The sequence below is a fragment of the Helianthus annuus genome, chromosome 11 (genome assembly GCF_002127325.2).
Source record: "Helianthus annuus cultivar XRQ/B chromosome 11, HanXRQr2.0-SUNRISE, whole genome shotgun sequence".
Classification (NCBI taxonomy): domain Eukaryota; kingdom Viridiplantae; phylum Streptophyta; class Magnoliopsida; order Asterales; family Asteraceae; genus Helianthus; species Helianthus annuus.
This window is the reverse complement of record NC_035443.2, coordinates 120,990,581-121,012,843: the sequence shown is the minus strand read 5'-3', so window position 1 is coordinate 121,012,843 and position 22,263 is coordinate 120,990,581. Positions and strand designations below refer to the sequence as shown.

General features: G+C 39.5%; 1 protein-coding gene across 1 annotated transcript; it reads right to left on the bottom strand.

Moving 5' to 3' along the window:
• Window positions 1-5,988: 5,988 nt before the first annotated feature.
• LOC110925444 (DNA ligase 1-like) lies at window positions 5,989-11,591 on the bottom strand. The gene is made up of 4 exons (XM_022169399.1): window positions 11,562-11,591; window positions 8,154-8,471; window positions 7,770-8,051; window positions 5,989-6,012 (listed from the first exon to the last, which is right to left on the bottom strand). Exons 1-4 carry the CDS (start codon window positions 11,589-11,591, stop codon window positions 5,989-5,991), a joined length of 654 nt encoding a protein of 217 aa, XP_022025091.1.
• Between the last annotated feature and the right edge of the window lie 10,672 nt (window positions 11,592-22,263).

Genomic DNA, 22,263 nt, shown 5'->3' with positions numbered 1-22,263 from the left:
AACGTCGCTATTGAGTCTCGGCCACCAATAATATTCCTTTAAGTATTGATACATTTGTCCGATCCTGGGTGGATCGAGTATCTCGACTTGTGCGCTTCATCAAGGATGACTTCTCGTATACCGCCATAGAGCGGAACCCAAATACACTTCTTAAAGTATAAGGTTCCCTCTTCATTTGGCACCATATATTTCAACATACCCCGGAGGTATTCAGATTTACGGTTTTCTCCCTTAAGGGCTTATTGTTGTGCGTCACGAATGCGTGCAGTGAGGTTCGTTTGAATAGTCATTTTAATGCTCGAACCCTTAGGGTCTTAACCCTTTCTTTTCGACTTAGTGCGTCTGCTACAACATTTGCCTTTCCAGGATGGTACTTAATCTCACAGTCATAATCGTTCAGCAGTTCGACCCATCGTCATTGACGCATGTTTAATTCCTTCTGATCAAATCGTGTACCATATAAATAGTGTCACCAAATCTTCAAGGCGAATACCACCACCCCGAGTTCCATGTCGTGAGTGGTATAGTTTCTTTCATGTACCTTCAATTGTCTTGAAGCATAAGCGATGACTGTCTGGCGTTGCATGAGCACGCAACCCAAACCTTGTCGTGAAGCGTCACAGTATACCACGAAGTCTTCAGTACCTTCTGGTAATGAAAGTATTGATGCATCGCATAGCTTATTTTTAAGTAGCTGGAAGGCTTCTTCCTGCTTGTCACCCCAGCCGTACTTCTTGTCTTTCTACGTAAGGGTTGTCAATGGTTGAGCTATCTTTGAGAAATTCTCAATAAACCGTCGGTAATAGCCTGCTAAGCTCAAAAATTGTCAAACTTCAGTTGGGGTTTTGGGGGCTTCCCAATTCTTTATTGCTTCAATCTTGGATGGGTCTACATGAATGCCCTTCTTTTTCACAACGCGGCCAAGAAACTGTACTTCGCGAATCCAGAATTCGCACTTTGAGAATTTCGCATAAAGTTTCTCTTTCTTCAGTAGTTCCAAAATGGTTCTGAGGTGTTGTTCGTGCTCTTCTCTCGTTCGCGAGTAAATCAGGATATCATCGATAAATACAATCATGAATTTATTGAGATATGGTTTACAAACGCGGTTCATCAGATCCATAAATACCACTGGTGCGTTCGTCAGTCCGAATGGCATCACAAGGAATTCATAATGCCCATAACGTGTTCGGAATGCAGTCTTTGGTATGCTTTCCTCTTGTATCCTTAACTGATGGTATCCAGATTGAAGATCGATCTTGGAATAGTAGCTTGATCCTTGCAACTGATCAAATAAGTCATCAATCCTTGGTAGTGGATACCGATTCTTGATAGTGAGCTTGTTCAGTTCTCTGTAATCGATACACATCCGCAGTGTTCCATCCTTCTTTTTCACGAACAATACTGGAGCTCCCCAGGGCGAGAAGCTTGGCCTTATGAATCCTTTATCCAACAACTCCTGGAGTTGTGTAGATAATTCTTGCATTTCAGATGGTGCAAGCCGATAGGGTGCCTTGGCTACAGGAGCGGCTCCGGGAACCAAGTCTATATGGAATTCGACTTGTCGTTGCGGAGGTAATCCTGGCAGATCTTCGGGAAAAACATCAGGGAATTCCTTCACCGTAGGAATGTCTTCTAGTTTCGGCTCCTCAGCTTTCTTGTCTACAACGTGCGCTAGGAAAGCAACACATCCTTTCTTTAAGCACTTCTATGCCTTCATACAACTGATGATTCGTAGAGGCGCGTCTCGTCTTTCTCCATGTACGATGAGAGTTTCATCATTCACCAGAGGGATGCGAATGATTTTCTCGTGACAAATAACTTCAGCTTTGTTCTTGGACAACCAGTCCATTCCGACCACTACATCGAAGCTACCCAATTGAATAGGTAAGAGATCGATGATAAAATTTCGTTCACCAAGTTCTAATGAGTAGCCTCTAACAACTTCGCCTGATTCAACGAGTTTACCATTGGCTAGTTCTATGGAATAAGGAATTTCTAATCTACTAGATTCTATCCCAAGCATACGTTTAAATTCCACAGATATGAAGCTATAATCGACACCGGTGTCAAATAATATGGATACAAAGTGATTGTTAACGAGAAACATACCGGTGACCACATTAGGGTCCTCGCGTGCGTTCCTTGCTCCAATCACAAATGCTCGAGCCTGAGCATTGCTTCCCTTCGGGCAGTCTTTCATGAAATGATCCTTGCTTCCACAACTGAAGCACATTTGGTTCTACCCATTTCCGTTGCCATTCTTGTTACCAGCACCATTGCCATTTCCACCATTTCTATTACCGACACTGTTGCGGTTTCCATTCCCGTTCTTTCCTTTTCCCCAACAATCCTCAGTGTGGTGACCCAGCTTTCCACACTTGTCGCATTTTGGAATGCGACAAACCCGTTCGTGATGACGCTTGCAATTATTGCAAATGGGCAGAGTGCCCAGGTATCTTTTGGCAAGAGCGTCATTCATGGTTGGAAGAGTTTTCGCCTCCTGAGGCGGGTTAGTGTTACGCTTCTTGTTGTTTGAACCTTTGTTGTTGCTGCGGGTTGCTTGATTCAGGTTTGCATGTTTCCTTTTCTTGTCACCGGATGACTCAGCATGCGTCTCAGTCTTTTCTGTTGGGTTCAACGATAACTTCTTCATTCGAACAGCATCTTCAGTAAGGCTGACAGCCAGAGTCACAGTCTCAGTGATTGTTACGGGTTTGGCCGAAGTTACCATGCTGCGAAATTCCGAGGCCAATCCCCAAATGTAGCGTTCAATGCGCTTAAATTCGGGAGTCACCATGTAGGGGGTCACTCTTGACAGATCGTGGAACCTTCGAGTATAACCAGTAATGTCAGCACCTTCCATGGTCAAGTGCCAGAACTCCGTCTCCAACCTTTGGAGTTCAGCACGAAAGCAATACTTTTCTCTCATTTTCTCCTTCAGTTCATCCCAAGACCTGCCATACGCACCATCATCACCTAGAGTTTGGACTTACAAATTCCACCAAGTCAAAGCTTCATCAACAAATAACCTAGTAGCAAAAGTGACTTGCTGGTCCGCGGTACACTTGCTCATACGGATAGTGGCATCGTACATAAGCAACTGCACCTCCAGTGCTATCATAGTTCAGGGGTTTGCAGTCGAGAAACTGCTTGAAAGTGCAGCCCTGAGCTGCATTTCCTCTAGCCGAATCTCCATTCCCATTTTGTCTTGCATTGCTTGGTCTTCCACTGTGTTCAGTACGGTTCGCCTCGTACTGGGCAATAGCTACGAAGATCCTTTCTTCCAGTAGGGCGTTTAGCTCTTCAGCAGTCCTTGGCAGTGGGGGAGGAGGAGGTTAATCATGAGCGTTCACAGCTCTTCTGGGTGCCATGTTCTGACAGAACACAACACAATAGGGTTAGACATTTGTTTGATATCGTCATACGAGTTAGTAGCAGTACATACATACAGGCATATACCACTTAAGTGACGTCAAACAATCCGCCAAACGTATCAATTCATATAGCAACAAGCATGCATAAATAGGTAATTACTGTTGTGTCATAAGATATTCACATTGGTGGTTCTTGTCTTTATACCCTAAGTCATTACTCCAAAAGAATATTTAATAGGCTGGGGGAAGGGTGTTCACGTTTGACCTTTTCTTGTACTGAGGAAATCTATACGTGACAAGACTTGTTGTGGTTTCTGTGCACTGAATTCCATAATTATGTATGCATCCATAATTACGTAACTCCTTGCACAGTCCGCACAGTTCGTTTCATCCTCGTATTTCTTCCTTCAGGTAGGTCACTGTTTTCAGAAGAAGTCACGTATACCTGTGACATTCTACTTCTAGTATATTATCACGCATAATTGCAAGTAATTCGTAATCACAGACAAGTGCTACCCCAGTGCACCCTAAGTCTCGTAGTGTCTTTTCTTGACTCTTGTAAACAGTTTCAGGTAGTGGATGTCGCGGAAAGTTTTATGCAATGAAAACTTTTTGAAAAATTGTTTTCGTGAAAGGATCCTAGAGATTGTAGACTAGACTCGGGAAGGAATCCTGGTTCACTACAATCGCAGCTCTGATACCAATCTGTCACACCCCTTTCTAAGGCGGAAGTACGAGGTGTGATCATGAAAGGTTTTCATTGCATACGATTGGTAAACATACTACATGCTCATAAAAATAACTTCAAATGCCAAAACAATACATAACTGAAATCATAGTTTAAGTGTTTACATCACGAGACAACATATTGTCTGAAAAGTTTACAACTTTATTCAACGATAAACATAAACGACATCCAAGAGCATGAGTAAGACCCCGCGCACATCCACTTTAGTTACCTGAAATACATGTGAGTTTTTGGAAAAACGTCAACATAATGTTGGTGTGAATTCATGCAGTTCTTGTATTGAACGTTTGTATACTTTGTATGAAAAACAAGGTATGTATCTTGTATAAATCAAGTATTTCTGTATGTATCAAGTTGTTAATGGGTTGCAAGGCCATTAACATGTGACACGACATAGGAAGCATCCAAACCATAGGCATTTTTCTAGTTGTCGATTCATGACTGAGACACAAAAGCACTACTCGGAACTAGTTTTCACCAAGAGTGTGGCTGCCCGAAAACCCATTAGATCTAACCTTTTGTTCTACGGTCTTAGTATGTACACGATTAATGGTGCTTATGGTACCCTATTCGTGACATGATTTCTCGTATCATTCCTCAATTCTTGTATCCATCATACCATTTGTAAACATTGTAACATTTGTAACATGTATTTCACCCCCGAAGTTATAAAACTGAAAATAGTTAAAAGAAAAGGGGGAGCATGAACTCACAACTTTGCGATCCTTGCCCCGTAAACTTCACTGGTTTTTGCTTATCTAGCGTCATGACCTAAACGTGTTTTATTAACGTTAGTCACTAGACTTGTATCGCACAAGTACAAGTCACCATCTTTTATGTATTTGTTCTTGTGTTAAAAATAATTTATATTTTTAATTATGTATCTTGCTTATATTATTTTCTCAAAAATAAATATAAGTATCTTGTATTTTTCACCCGAGTTATGTATTTTGTCTAAATCTTATTTTACGTACATAACTTGTCCAAGTTATCTATTCTATCAAGTAATATATTTTCATAAATATATTCTCTTGTATTTGTCTAAGCATGTTGTATGTGTATTTTTTGTATTTTTACTCCTTAGGGGTATTTGGTGTATTTTCAAGTCCTAATACACTATTACATGTAATACATACTACATACACTTGGCACAAAATTTTGGTGATCAATAAATATATATATTTTTCTCAAAAATATACATACTTAATATTAATTTTAGTCTTGAAGAAATCATCATTTCTTAACACAAAAATTAGGGAAACCTTGGTAAATATTTTTAGATACATTTTTAGGGAATAAGTTTCTCAAAAACTTATATTTTTCTAAGTGTCAAAATTTATAAAAATTTTGACATGATTTCCCCTAAAAATGGAGGTTTCCCATGTTTTCAAAACATGTGTTTATTTTCTTTTAAATCATCACAATCAATAATCAATTTATTCAACACTTTCCAAGTGTCAAAATCATGTAATTTCACTACATCATGAACTTGAAGTTTTTGTAAAAACTTGTAGTAACTTACCATGTTATTTAGTAGGTTTAGTTACCCTTAAAAACATGGTTGTTTGTTTATAAATCTCATTCTTGAAGGATTTAGTCATTTACAACTTGTAAGATGATTTTCTTAAAAATATTTCTTTTGTATTTTTCTTGTTTCATAAGTGTTTATACACTTGTTTTCCAAATAAAAATAGTGTAGGTTTAAGTAAAAACCAAGATCCTTTAAAAATCATATTTTAAACTTGGATTTATAAGTTTACTAGCTCATTTTGTTTATTACTTTTCAATAAATCATTTTGTTTTCAAGTTCATGTCTTTATTAGAAGATGACTATTTTATGTAGAGACATAATCATCTCCTAACTTGTTAAATCATGTTCTTAATCGTAATCTAACAAGTTCAATATGATGATCAATATCATATTATCAAGAAATCAACAAGCAATCATCAACACATTCAAAACAACATCATTCTAACAATATTACATCATGTTTCATCTTATGTTTCAAGATTCAAGTGTATGTTCTTTAGTGTTCTTGTGTTAATCATCAAACAATAACTTTTAACCACTAAAATGTTAAGTAAAAAAGGGTGTTCAAGAATCTTACAACTAGCTTAAAGCTAGGGAAGAACAAGGTTGAAAATGTCGTGGATAAAAGCAAACAAAGGGGATCCTTGATAATCCGCAAGCACCAAGCCTTCTAATCTTGCACCTCACACCTTGTGATAATCTTGAAATGGACGAAACAAGTTTGATGATGGTGGGGGTGTGTGGGAGGAGGTCGGCCGAGAGGTGAGGGAGAGAGTATGAGGGAGGTGTTGGTGATGAGAATGAAAGATGAAGTGGTTTACTTATAATCACAATGTTATTAACCAATGGGTTAAGTGTCTCCTCAAGTACATGCACAATCTAATCTAAATCTAAGCAATATCAAATGGAGATCTAGGAAGATTGAGTGAGGATTTGGAGTGGGGCCCCCTCTTGGGCCGTAGACAGGGAAAGAGGGGTTAAATGTAATTTATTGGTAAGTGTAGGTAAATAATTGAAGGTTAAGTGTTAAGTCTAGTGCTTAATGTATTTCTTGCATTATGTAGTATGTTTAAGTGTTCGGGAACCATAACTATCTCAGAAAAATAAGAACAATGCTTCTAGCAATATTTTTGTGTTCCGGGTAATGTCCGGTTGTTCGGTTAGATAGCGGTTTGTTAAAGTGCTAAATTGCACCGTTTAGTGTCCTTTATGTCCTCTTTTGTGATACTTTCAATTCCCGACACTTAAGAAAGTATTCTGGACCATTTAATCATGTTTTTGCATGGTAAAATCTTGTTATAATGCTGAATTTTGCTGAAATATGTGAAATTCAGCATTTAAAGTGTGCTTCGGGTGCTTTTTAGTGCGTATTTTAGCTTCCGGAAAATCTATGTGTTAACCCTTGTATGTATTCTTGGATTTTAATATATTCTTGTCGTTGGACCTACACCTCGGCCCCAATTCTTTTGTCTGACTGCTTTCTTTAGATTTGTTGACACAATGTGACTTACCGGTGAGTTTACTAGTATTTCTGACGCAACGCTATCATAAAGTAATTCTTGTAGTATAAAACGTGCATGAATTCACTTGTATAGTATGTAATCAGACAATGTTGATTTTTAAGCACATAATTGCAGTCATTAAATAATAATTAAAGTGTACGGAAATTACCGGTTTGGTGCTAGTTGTCACAAGTTGTTTCAGAACAGTATCTCAATCTAGATTGAACAAGTTTCATTTGACTCTTTACATCTTCATATGATTGTTTTGTAATGTGGTAAGCCAACTTTATTGAATCATACACCTTTTTCATTTCTTAACATGCATTTTCTTTTTGAACACATTCTTCTGTCATTTTCGAAACCTTATCTCTCAAAATTTCATTTTCTTTTTCTAAATTGTTGCATTTTTGTGTGAGCTTTTCGTCATTATCTTTCAAAACTTTTTCATTTTCTAACATTTCTTTGCATTTATTTTTTAAAACTTCTTCGATTTTATTAAATTCAATATCTCTTGTTCTGAATTGTTCATCTTTTTCAGTACAAGCTCTGCATGTTTCCATGCATTTCTTGCACTGTTCAACAGTTTCGCTTAAGATTTCAGAATCAGATTTTACCTTAGTGATTGGCACCTCGGCGTTCTCTGCTTTCTTTGTCTGATCAACATCTTTTTCTTTTTCTTCACCAACACTAGCGTCATCACCAACATCATCATCCATTTCAACCGAACTTTCCATCTTTACTTCTTCTACCTCTTTCTTCTTCATTTCTTCTTCACTCACCTGCTGTTCTTTAGTAACAGCTTCTTCACCAACTGCTTCGTCTTTCTTTTCTTTCTCTTCCTCAGCTGTCTTCACATCTTCCTCTTTAACAGCTTCAACTTTGACTATCTCAGCAACCTTCTTTAAATCAACCACTAACTCTTCAACATTTTTCTTCATTCTCTCTTCATCCCTCTTCCTCAAACTTGATGTCATGGCATTTCTAATGATTTTATCCACCTTTTTCATATAAGTTTTATCTTTTTCAACATTTGAGTAGTATTCACCGGATAGAGGAATTACTGCAAGAACTTCATCATGGACTATATCCTTCTTGTGAACAACAGGTTCACCATTTTTGTTGACATAACATTCTTTCTTCTTGTCCCATCTTTTATTGCTTACAGCTTCTTCATACTCTTCGTGCATTTTATCAATCCTGCACCCTGCAAAGAATATTTCTCTTTCGGTCTTCTCTTTCAGAATTTCTTCTTTCGTTCTCACTTTCATTTCAGCCATGATTTTATCTCCTTGAATCAAGAGCACCATGTAAATCACCTGAATACAAATCACACAAACAATAAGTTAAAAACAAGAAATTAGATAATACTGAGTCGGATCAGATAATGTGACTTGATTGGATGAGTAATGACACTTAATCGGATGGCCCTAATCAAATGGATCGGATGGGCCAGATGCTGGCCTGAACGGATTGAACTGAGTCGCCCAATCGGATGGAATAAATGCTGCCCGAGTGGATGACTCTTTGCAACCCGAGTGGATGGACAAGGTGGCCCGATCGGGTAGTATGTGTGCTACTTGATCGGACAGGGTATAACTCGATCGGGTGGGATGTAACTCGATCGGGTGGGAGTGTCTCTGGATAGGGTGGAAACTCGCTCGAGCGGGTATCCAATACTTGATCGTCACCTATATCCCAAACAAACGAAATGATTAGGATCGGGTGGCAACTCACTCGGATTGCCACTCGATTCGTTGCACCTTAAACCTTTGAACAAATAAAATCCCTTAAATCAAATTGTGACCTGATCGGGTGGGTCAACAAAAGTCAAAATTTAAAGAAATGAAATGAATCAGGTGGGATGTCTTTGAATCGTATTGCCGCCCGATCGGGTGGTAATCCGATCTGGTAGGTCAACAATGGTCAAAGTTTCAGTGAATAGGGTGACAGTCAACAAAGTCAACATCTTTAATGAATTGCAGTGAAATGAATCAAGTGGGACTTGAATCGGATTACCGCCCGATCGGGTGGTCATCCGATTGGTGAACATCTAGAACAACAACAGTAACAGTTAGCATATTCGAACCATAAAATTTCAGAACTTAATTCTAAGCCGTTTGTGAGACTTGTAGGACCGGTTTTAGACTCTGAAATGATTGCGAACCGAATGTGTGACGTGCGGAATCCGTACACGAACGTGACCGAACACACGACCGTACTATAAATGTGATTCTATTGATCGTACGACAATTACAAAGCACCGTGAATCACCTTGGAGTACTTTCTTTCTCTAGCTTCTCTCTCTAACACTAGAGCTCTCTAATCTCCAAAATGGCAAAAGTTTTAAGATCTAAAAATTTGTAGGCTTGTAGATCAAATGTTTTCGCACAACATATCCAAAAATCAGCAATTTTTAACAGTAAAATCTTGTTTAATTTGGCGATTTTCAGTAATAAACGTGACAAAATGAAAAAGATGAAGAAATTGAGCAAATCTGATTCGATTTTTTATCTGAATCTGATGAATTTCTATGCGAATTTGTGTGATTGATCAGTGCAATCGAGCTCCTGCTCTGATACCACTTGTAGGACCGGTTTTGACTCCGAAACGATTGCAAACCGACTCGTGTAACGTGCGGAATCCGTACACGAACATGACCGAACACACGAGAACGTAATATAAATGTGATTCTATAGAATGATGTAAAAATGTACAAGAAACGTGAATCACCTTAAGCACTTTCTCTCTCTAGACTTTCTCTCTCTAGGATCCAAGCTCTCCAATCTCCAAAATGGCAAAAGTCTTCAAAAGTTCCTAAAGCTAACCCTAAGGGTTCTATTTATAGGCAAAGGATATAAGGAGACTTTCCTTATTTACAATAGTGCCACCTTGCCCTTTTCTATCTACTATAACAATAAAAGGCTAGTTAGATCAGTTTCTCGCTACGGCTCGAATTGACGGAGGCGATAGACATAAATGCACCAACACTTTTTACATTACCAATATTAGAAATGCACATGTGCATCTATATGTATCAACATGAAATAAGGTGTTTTGGTACACTACTTTGAATACACTTTCCCTTTCATCTATCATACCATCCATAATACACTACCATTACCACCTACCATCGATAATACAATACCATTACCTCATACCATCCATAATACAATACCATTACCAATATTTTCACTTTATTACATGTATGTAAACACCATTTCTACCATCCAATTCCAATCAACATATTACATCATAAATTGACAACTATAACAAAACCATCAACCACTAGATATAACTAACCAAAAAACATGTATATTGGCCTACTTCTCCATTCAAAATCACAAACTTTTTGTACCAAAATACGTTATATCAAGGTTATACCTAATGATGCACATGTGCATTTTGAATATTGGTGTTTTGGTCAAAAATCACACAAGGATAATGCAACCAAATCCGATTTTGTGAGGTGTGATGCTTGATTAGATGATCAAATGTATGAACAATGTATGAATGAAATAAACGATGAACACGAGGATTTATACGAGGAAAAAGCCCTTGATCAATGAATGATCTCCGGCATAAAAAAACGTCGGATAGTGAAAATTATCACTATCAAGTATATTAATCAAACAAGTTTACAACTTCAGAATTATTGAGCTTGATACAATGAGTTCTAATGTGTGTGTTCGAAAGAGAGAGTAGCAGAAGTGTTGTACGTAAACCATAGTGCAAAAAGTGTTTCTAAAATTAAGCTCAATACCCCTTTAATCTTAGCTAAAAATATCCTAACTAACTATCTGAAAAATCTGCCCATCACCCACGATCACCACTAACGGTAACTAGCTCGTGCACATGTTAAAAATGCAGAGCATATTCCCCTGGAATCTCGCATGGAATAAGTCTTCTTCGAAACATAGCTGCAAAACAAGCCAAAAAGTGATGGAAACAATTGTTAAGTTAGAATAATAATGAGGATCCTGGATCCTTATCCCCGCAGCGTCTCCTGAGGATCCTTAATTCAAACTGAACTGAGGATCCGTGATCCATGCTACACTTGAGGATCCGTGATCCATAGGCTATGAAATTCTATCCCTAAAAATTGCTCCCGAACATGACTAATTGATATCGAATTAGATAGTCATGTTTGAACGAAACTCGGACTAGCCGTTAGTAAGAGATATAGCCGTTACAGGCTGATGTCATCAACAGTGACCACCTACAACAACAATCATTATATATAGGATCAGAGATAAGGACCAAATTGCATTTAAATTCAAGACTTCTCTCCTTTAAATCCTCATCCGAAGATCCAAGCAGGTATTCTCTTCTCCCTTTTCTTTGATCTTCTCTTCTCTAATCCTCTATTCTCCAAGCATTCATGGCGAAGATGACCCTTCGATCCTCACCTGCCAAAAACCCTGATCACAACAGGCCATTGAAGAGTCAAGGTTTAACCCTTCAATGGAGCTATGTCGATTCACAGACCCTGATATTGATCGGTTACGCCCCTGTTTCCCCGATGGCACAATATTCAGGCCCTTCGACTCCTCTACCAAAAGTGACTATGTCTTGGACACATGGATCACTTTTCCAGCAACCCCTTTTCTGATTGGATTCACCTACCATTTCCCTACTCTCACACAGGGATTCTTCACACTTACTGGCTTATGCTACATATAAGCCATGCCAATGGTGTGGAGGATCCTATACACACTTGAGCACATAGTTGAGCAAGAGGGCATCGACATAGGGATGTCTGAATTGAGTCAGTTGTACAATCTTGTGAGTCATAGTTCATACCAATACCTTTTCAAATCCAAACCTGATCAGCTTCACCCGATCTTAAAAGCCACCAAAAACGACACTAACTGGAGGAATCAATTCTTCTTTGTGAGGAGGGATTATGTTCCAGGCGGGAAACTATTTCCCAAAAAGTGGAACACCGATGGTAGGATATAGGATCCTTAGATTAGGATATGCGGTAAGAATTTTTCTTTTCTTTTGAGGATAACTGATCCTTTATTTTTGTCTTTGCAGCAATAACTCTGTCACATATTCAAGAATCACCTGCCACCCAAGAGAGGATTGAAGCTTTTTGGAAGCTTGACCCTGCAATCAGAACCTATCCACCAAAATCAAAGGATCCAGTAGAAGTTTCATCCACCATGTCAAGTAAGTATCCACACATGTATACATATATATATAGATATAAATATTTGATAAAAATATGAATACGTATCTGCTTATTATGGTTGTAGGCACCGGAAAATCCTCAAAGTCTGCTTCCAGGTTCAGTGTAAGTGATCTCAATGAATACACCTCCTCAAGGTCTCTCAAAAAGGAGTTGGCTGCAAGCCCAAGCATCCCGAACCCTAGGAGCATGAGCACAAGGGGCAAGGGTGCCAAGAAGAGAAAGATTGTTGAGCCCACTGAAGGCCTCCCTCTCATTCAACACCAGTTTGAGGAATACGTCTCCGAGGTAAGGATCCTGGATCCTTAAATCTGAAGTTTTCTTTCTAAGGATATGGGATCCTGATTGTTAACTTTTTGTGCAGAAATTTGCCGAGATCCAAATGCTCCTTGATCACCATCTGGCCGAAGCTGAGCAGAAAAACCTGGACTTCCAGCAGATGTTCCTTGCCAAAGATAAGAAGATATCATCCCTTGAAAAAGAGGTAAACCTAGTGCAGAAGGAACTAGTCTTGGCTCAAATCACAGCCCAGCAAGAGAAGGCTGAAGTCATGGAAGGGGCTAAGCACTCTGCTACTGTCACCATGATGAAGATCAAGCTGCAAATGGCTAAGGAGGCTGAGGATCCTGCCTTTGAAAAAGCTGGATGGGATCAAGAGGCTTGGAAGCAAAGGCTGGCTGAGCTGGATGATTAGGATGAAGCTGAGGAGGCAGTAGCTGATGGAGTTGGGAGCAGTGGGGTTAAGGATCATGCAGAGTAGGCAGCTGGTAAAGGTGGTGATGATGCAGCGAAGGTTTAGGATGCAGTAATGGGCGATAATGGATATATCTAGACGCGGTCGGAGCCCATTTTTTATGGTTTTATGGTTTTTGTTTGATGGTGTTTTGAACAATGATGGTCTATAACTAAACAATAGTATTTAGCTTTAAGGATCACGGATCCTTGGGACAATAGGGGGTAGCAAAGGTGGATGGGTCCTTCTGTTTGTGGAGGATGAAGCCTTTAGTGCCCCTCGCCTTTTGATTTCCTGCATGACTTAGAACTTTTTAGCATGGACACCCTTTGCCTACCCAAGCAGACGGGCCACGTATTGCTGGTAGATGTTTGGTAGGCAATTTTGACAACCTTTTATAGGGTTAACCATGATAAATAAATAAAACTTTAACCTTTCGACTATCTTTGTGTTGTTTACCTTTCATATGTTTGATTTTCAATTGTTATTGCATATTTCTTTGAACTTACAAGTTAATAATGAAAGTATAAAAATCAGTTTATGTCAAAAAGTTTAGGATATAATCAAGGATCAAATATCCTTTAGTCGAAAAGTTTAAAAAGCAAGTTAACTTTAGGATCATACATCCTGTTGTCAAAGAATAATGGTAACATTGATAAACCAAGAATAAAGTTATAGTAACTAGGGGTCATACCAGAGAATCCAAGTTAGGATCCTATATCCTTAATGCATATAATTGTAACAATTATAAGACAAACCCTTGTAGAAAGTTAGGATCCAGGATCCTTAACTGTTTTTTGGAATCCTGAAATAAAACATAACTCGGGACTAAGCCAATCTGTAAAAGAAAGAGTTAGTATCTGGGACAAGCCCAACAATCTGGGGACAAGCCCAAAAAAACTGGGGACAAGCCCAAAGGATCTTGTGTAAACTGGAGTGTGGCCCATACTGGCGACTATCCAAACTTAGTGACATGAAGATGCCAAAACCTTAGCTAACGTGAAAACTTTAGAAACCTTAGGAATGGATGTATGATACGTCTACAATTATACTTAGGATCCTAAATACAGCCAGTACAATGAAATTGTCAGCCCCTAAAGCGGGTACTAGTCCCATTGCCTTTAACTGCACTAGGATAATCGTGCGCTACTGGCGAAGGTGTAAGAACCTGATTCGTAGGAGGTAATAGATACCTTAAACTGGGGACAAGCCCAAAAACTGGGAATAAACCCATAAAACTGGGGACAAGCCCATAAAACTTATGAGACTTCTGTGGATACTTGATCCTTTGCCAAAGATGCACCCACTTCTGCAAAACTCATAACTTAGTGAAAAAGGATAAAGGATCCTGAATCCTTCTCCTTGTAATCAAATAAATTAAAGGATTAAATAAATTAGAATCAAATCATTACCAGAATGAGGATCATATATCCTCTAAGGATCCTTTATGTATACCAGACATGAGGATGACTAAGGATCCTAGATCCTTCTTATGTAAAGTATCTCTTCAAATGGACAGCATTCCAAGCTCTTGGTAGCAAATCACCTTCCATTGTTAACAAACGGTATGCCCTCTTTCCTGCCTCAGCTTCAATAAGATAAGGGCCTTCCCACTTTGGTGCTAACTTGCCATCAGCAGGATTTGTGGTATTTTGGAATGCTTTCCTCAACACCATGTCACCAGCTTGAAACTTTCTGATCCTGACATTCTTGTTATAAGTTCCAGCCATCCTTTGTTGATAACTAGCCAATCATATCCTTGCCAAATCCCTGAGTTCTTCTATAGTATCCAAGTCTTGAATCAAGTTTTCAGCATTTCCTTCAGGATCACGGATGCTTGTTCTTGCAGTAGGAACTACCATCTCTGTAGGGATCACTGATTCTGCTCTAAACACTAAAGAAAATGGAGTCTGGCCAGTAGCATTCTTACGAGTTGTTCTATCAGCCCATAACACATAAGGTAGCTCTTCTGTCCATTTTCCTTTCTTGGATCCAAGCTTCTTCTTCAAGTTATTGATGATGATCTTGTTGGATGATTCTGCTTGACCATTAGCTTGTGGGTGGACTGGTGTTGATGTTATCATCTTAATCCCCAGTTGTCACAAAAGTTAGTGGTTCTATTCCCAATAAATTGGGATCCATTATCACAAAAAATTTCAGAAGATATGCCAAATCTAGTAATGTTGTTTCTTTTAATAAAGGATATCACTTCTTTTTCTCTGACTTGTGCAAAGGCTTCAGCTTCTATCCACTTGGAAAAGTAATCAGTCATAGCAAGCATAAACACTTTTCCTCCTGGTGCCTTGGGAAGTTTGCCAACTATATCCATTCCCCATCTCATGAATGGCCAAGAAGAGGATATAGGATGCAGGAGCTCCGCTGGTTGATGAAGGATATTGCTATGTCTCTGACAGGCATCACATTTCTTCGCATAATCAACAACATCCTTCTTCATAGTAGGCCAATAGTATCCTGTTCTAAGGATCCTTGAGAACAATGCTCTGCCCCCAGTGTGGTTTGCACAATCTCCTTCATGAAGATCCTTTAGGACTTCGTGAATTTCAGGATCCTCGATGCACCTTAGATATGGACCTGCAAGAGATCGTTTATATAACATGTTATTTAATATTGTAAATTGAGATACCTTGACTTTGAAAGCTCTAGGATTTTCTCCTGTATGGATCTTTCCATGTTGTATATATCTCATGATTGGGAGGATCCAGGATCCTGAATGTGACTGTGCATCATCACTAGGTATGATTGCAGAATCTTCTACTATCTCCATAGCTGTGTGATCCTCAATAGTAGGAGCCAAGATGTGGATGATGGGAATTTTGATATCCTCTGGAATTTTCAATGATGATCCAAGGTTGGCCAAAGCATCAGCTTCTGCATTTTCTTCCCTGGGTACCTGTGTTAAACTAAAAGAAACAAAAGAGTCTGCCAATTTTTTGACTATCTCTAGATATTTGATTAGTCTTTCACCTTTAACAGCATAAGAACCATTAAAGTGATTAGTAATTAACAGTGAATCTACATGTACCTCAAGATACCTGATCCTCATATGCTTGGCAATTTGCAAACCAGCTATTAAGGTTTCATACTCAGCCTCATTATTAGTAGCTTGAAACTCACAAGCAATTGAGTGGGGTATTATGTCCCCCTATGGTGATTTTAGTAGTATTCCTAGTCCAGTTCCCTTGATATTTGAAGCCCCATCTGTGAAGAGTATCCAAGGATCCTTAGTCTCTTCAAGCTGTTGAACTTCCAACTCAGCTTCCCTTTGTAGATCACTACTGAAATCAGCCACAAAGTCAGCTATGGCTTGGGATTTAATGGCAGTTCTTGGTTCATATCTTATATCATAAGCACTAAGCTTTACTGCCCACTTTGCCATCCTACCTGACATTTCAGGTTTCCTGAGAACTGTTAGGGCTGGATTTTATTATAGGTGATCCTTACACATGATCCTAACCAGTGATCCTTGTTTCTTTGACAGACAGTGATCCTCAGCAGGACTTCAGGATCAGGATCATGGGACATTATGGTGATCCTCATACTAACGGCCACTTCCGCTTAATACAATATTGTTTTGCAGGAACATGTAGCAGGATACGCTCTAAGCATTATGATCCAGGGACGCGTCTTCATAATTATGGCAAGAGCTTAATTGAAGATAGACGTTGCACAAGATATGGAAACATGGCTTAATTCATGGGCAGCAATTTAGGCTAGATTATCTTTATTTCTAAAGGGGTAATGAGCTGATAATTAGTCATTTTACCTAAAATAGGTCACCTACACATGTATAAATACCACTCTTCCTCATTCGGAAGAACACACACGACATACGACACAACTCTCAAACACTTAGACACTCAGTGATCCTTGTACTCAGCTCATTACTATCCGAAGTTGTAACTACAATTTTGTTATATTGAAGTTGGTGATCGGTAGCTGCCATCACCCGAGGTTTTTTATGCCGGAGATCATACATTGATCAAGGGCTTTTTCCTCGTATAAATCATTGTGTCTTTGCATCCTTTATCACAGAAGTGATCCTTTACTTTCATAATTAACCAAGCATCATACCCCGTTTTCATAAAGTTTGGTTACATTATCCTTGTGTGATTTTTGACCAAAACAGTTTGGCGCCCACCGTGGGGCAATTGGTGCTTCATTCATAAGAAAAATCTTTTGTTCGAAATCATTTGAAAGAGCTACATGGCTTCATCATTGAAGAACACATCCACGGCGATGTCTGCAGTCACCTCATCACAGATCACCTTGCCTCCTCCACCGGCAGGATCTCAGAAAAATACTGAGAAGAGATCAACTCCCACCTTCTCTAAACCTCTATCTTCTTCTGCTATGAATTCTTCTATTCCCAGTACTAGTGATGTATTTGCTTTAATTTTGCAGATGAAGGATCGTATGCAGCGGCAAGATGAAACTAACGAAAGGATCCTCAGGGAAATTGGAGATCTCAAAAGACAAAAGAAAGCGGCAGAGGATCATTCTCCACCGATGCCCAAATCCTTGAGCTTTGATACTCCAATGATCACTTCCCAGCCATCAGGGATCCCGGACGTGCAAATCATAGGGGAATCAAGAGGATCACATCTCGACTCGGCAGCAATGACTCAGACATCAGACTCACATTTTCAGCCTGTAGGATCCTATCCTCAATACATGGGATCCTTCATGAATCCGGGAGCCTATCCGGGGGCACAGCAGTTTCGAGGATCCTACTTTGTTCCAGGATCATTCCAGGGCCAAGGATCCTCCTTTGTTCCAGGATCATCCCAGGTTCACAGATCCTCCTTCGTTCCAGGATCATCCCAGATACCAGGATCCTTACAGATGCCAGGATCCCTAAAAAGTTTGCAAACAGGAAGTCTAGATGTCCATCAAGGGGACTTCATTCCAATGCAGACCATTGCTTCCACTGGTCCCTCCGTTGTTCCAGAATCCCAGCAATATGGATTCCCTAACTTGAACCCAATGGGAGGTAACACTTTAAATAATTATCCTACCACTAACCTTGGATTCATGCAGGATACAGGTACCAATCATGCTATGGCCAGGGAATTACAGAAACTAAAGGACATGATATCAAGTGTTCCAGGGGTAGTCAAGCCTATCCCAGAGATTGCAGATGGAAGCCACAAGGTATCTCGCTTTGCACCACCAATTTGTGATGCAGAGGTACCCAAAAGGTTCCATATCCCTACCATGAAGTTGTATGATGGCACAACGGATCCAGAGGAGCATATAGCACAATACAGGGAAAGGATGGAAATCAATCCTATCCCAGAAAAGTTGAAGGAAGCATGCCTATGTAAAGGATTTGGATCCACTCTAACTGGATCAGCTCTTAAGTGGCTGCTAAGTCTTCCCCCCTACTCTATTACTTCATTTGCTAATTTAGTTAATTTATTCAATAACCAATTCTCTTGTAGTAGAAAATTTGAAAAATTAACTAGCGATTTGTACAGGATAACTCAGAATCATAATGAATCATTAAGGGATTATATAACTAAATTTAGTAAAGAATCCTTGGACATTCCCAACTTGGATATGGCTACGGCTGTTGAAGCCTTCAAAATGGGACTGCTTAAGGATTCATTATTCTATGATGATCTTGTTATGACACCATGCAGGAATTTAGATGAAGTAAGAACTCGAGCACTCAGGTTTATCCGGCTGGAGGATGACAAGAGGATCCAGGAGAGACAAGTGGGATCCTCAAAACCAGAGAAGCAAGGATCCTCCTTCAAAAGCAACAAGTTCAAATCCTACCATAGAAATGAGAACAAGAATGTGCATGCTGTTGACCAAGATGAGGATGATGAAGAATATCCTCCAATCTCAGAATATTGTTTTTCCGTTGATAATCATGAACTAATCCTTGCAATGCAGAATCTAGGTGAAAAAGCTAGGTGGCCCAGGAAGAATGATAAACCATCCGGGACTAAAGACAAATCCAAATGGTGTGCATACCATGAGGATTTCGGGCATCTAACTGAAGATTGCATAGCCTTAAGAAAAGAAATTGGATACCTGCTAAGAAAGGGGCATCTAAAAGAATTGTTGGGGAGAAAAAAGCAAAGGACCCAGGATCCTGAAAGGATCCCTGAAAAGGCTCCAGCACCTCCGGCAAACGCACAAGTGATTAACTTTATATCCGGAGGATCAGACATCCGTGGAACATCCTTTTCAGCGGCCAAAAGACATGCAAAAGAATCAAAAATGGATAATGGAGAAAGGCCTATTAGAACCTCAAGTGTCTCAGAGGGGAAGATGATAACATTTGATGAGGATGATCGCATTAACATTCAGGATCCTCACCATGATAGTTTAGTTATCACTCTCTTTATCTCTAACCATTTTGTCCGCAGGATCCTTATTGACGGAGGAAGCTCAGTGAACATTATCCAGCTTGATGTCCTGAAGAAGATGGGAATCCCAGAATCAGACATCACACCAAGATCCTCCGTGCTTGTAGGATTCAGTGGGGAAACGAAGAAAACTCTGGGGGACATCAAACTCCCAATCTACGTGGAAGGATTACATAATTACCAAAAATTTTGTGTTATTGACTGTTTATCTTGTTGCAACGTTATCCTTGGCAGGCCTTGGATACATGACATGAAAGCAGTTCCATCTACCTACCATCAATGTGTGAAGCTCCCTAGCCCATGGGGGATAATCAAGATCGACAGTGATCAGCAAGAGGCTAAGGATTGCTATACCTCATCCATGAAGCCAACCTCGAAGCCAAGGGAGCAATAGCAATTACAGTATCCTCCGAGGAATGTCTTGGAGGCTAGAGAACAAGATGTGGACGAAATCCTCTTGGATCCTAGTGATCCTGAATCAAAAATCTATATCGGATTAGGGATCCTTGGCAAGATGAAAGAAGACTTAATATCCTTCCTCAAAAGAAGAAAATCTACCTTTGCTTGGAAACATGAAGATATGACAGGTATATCTAAGGATATTATTACTCACAAACTTGGCATTGACAGGTCTATCAAACCAATCCATCAAAAAAGGAGGAAGTTTGCACCAGAAAGGAATGCCATTATCCAAGAAGAAGTAGAGAGACTACTTCGAGCAGGTATGATCAGAGAGGTAAAGTATCCAAAATGGTTAGCCAATGTGGTTGTTGTCCAAAAGAAAAACGGAAAGTGGAGGGTATGTGTCGACTTCACTGATCTGAACAAGGCATGTCCCAAGGATCCTTTCCCATTACCCCACATTGACTCCATGGTGGATGCAACAGCGGGGCATGAACTGTTGACCTTTATGGATGCATCATCTGGGTTCCAACAAATCCAGATGGAACCATCTGACCAAGAGGATACAGCCTTTATGACCCCAACCGGTTTATATTGTTATATTGCCATGCCCTTTGGACTAAGAAATGCAGGTGCAACATATCAAAGGCTGGTAAATATGATGTTCAAAGATCAAATTGGAAAAACTATGGAGGTGTACATAGATGATATGGTGGTCAAGTCAAAGAAAGCTGAGGATCACCTAAGGGACTTGGAAGAAGCATTCGATATCCTTGATAGTTACAACATGAAACTTAATCCTTCAAAATGCCATTTTGGTGTTAAGGCAGGAAAGTTCTTAGGATACATGGTAACCCAGAGGGGCATTGAAGCAAGCCCAGAACAAATCAAAGCATTAATAAATATCAAATCTCCTGCCAATGCCAAGGATGTTCAAAGACTGACAGGCAGGATAGCAGCTTTGAACAGGTTCATATCGAAATCCTCAGAAAAATGCAAAGAATTCTACGATATCCTAAGGAAGAATAAGAAGTTTGAATGGACTGAGAAACATGAGAATGCTTTACAAGCCCTCAAAGAATATATGTCCTCAGCACCAGCATTAGCAAAACCGGAAAAAGGAGATGTGTTATCCTTGTACCTGGCGGTATCCTCAACCGCTGTAAGTGCAGTCCTTGTCAAGGATCATGAAGGTACACAATATCCTATCTACTATGTAAGTACAAGTTTACTTGATGCCGAATCCAGGTACTCACACCTCGAAAAACTTATCCTTGCATTAATCATGGCATCCACTAAGTTAAGGCATTATTTTGAAACCTGTTTTGGTCAAAAATCACACAAGGATAATGTAACCAAACTTTATGTAAACGGGGTATGATGCTTGGTTAGCTATAAAAGTAAAGGATCACTTCTGTGATGAATATGCAAAGACACAATGATTTATACGAGGAAAAAGCCCTTGATCAATGTATGATCTCCGGCATAAAAAACCTCGGGTGATGGCAACTACCGATCACCAATTTCAATATAATAAAAATGTAGTTACAACTTCGGATGATAATGAGCTGAGTACAAGGATCACTGAGTGTCTAAGTGTTGAGAGTTGTGTCGTATGTTGTGTGTGTTCTTCCGAATGAGGAAGATGGGTATTTATACATGTGTAGGTAACTTATTTTAGGTAGATAGACCACTAATCAGCTCATTACCCCTTTAGAAATAAAGATAATCTAGCCTAAATTGCTGCCCTTAGATCAAGCCATGTTTCCATATCCGGCACAACGTTCATCTTCAATTCAGCTCTTGCCATATTTGTAAAAGCGCGTCCCTGGATCATGATATGTAGGGCATATCCTGCTAGATATTCCTGCAAAATAATATTGTAGTAATCGAAAATGACCGTTAGTACTAGGATCACCTCAATGTCCCGTGATCCTGATCCTGAGGTCCGGCTGAGGATCACTGCCTGCCAAAGAAATAAGGATCACTGGTTAGGATCACGTATAAGGATCATTCATAGTAAAAATCCAGCCCTAACAATTGCCCCCAAAATATAAGGAGTTAATTGTAAATAGATGAGTTATATTTTGTTTTGAGCTTATCTCTAACGGACGATCCCGGTTTACTAGCCGTTGTACATGGACTAGCCGTTAGGATATTTACGTCACTGATGTGACAATCCCTGCGGATCATCATTATAAATAGGAGATAGGGTTAGGATCATTTTGCATTTAAATTCGAAGTATCTTCCTTTATAATCGTCACCGAAGGCTTGATCAGGTATCATCTTCTTCTTTTTCTTCTTTGCTCTGTTCTTTCTTGCTTTTACCCTGTTTTCATCTCGAATATGCTTCTTCGGAATTCACCGCACAAAGGCTCTA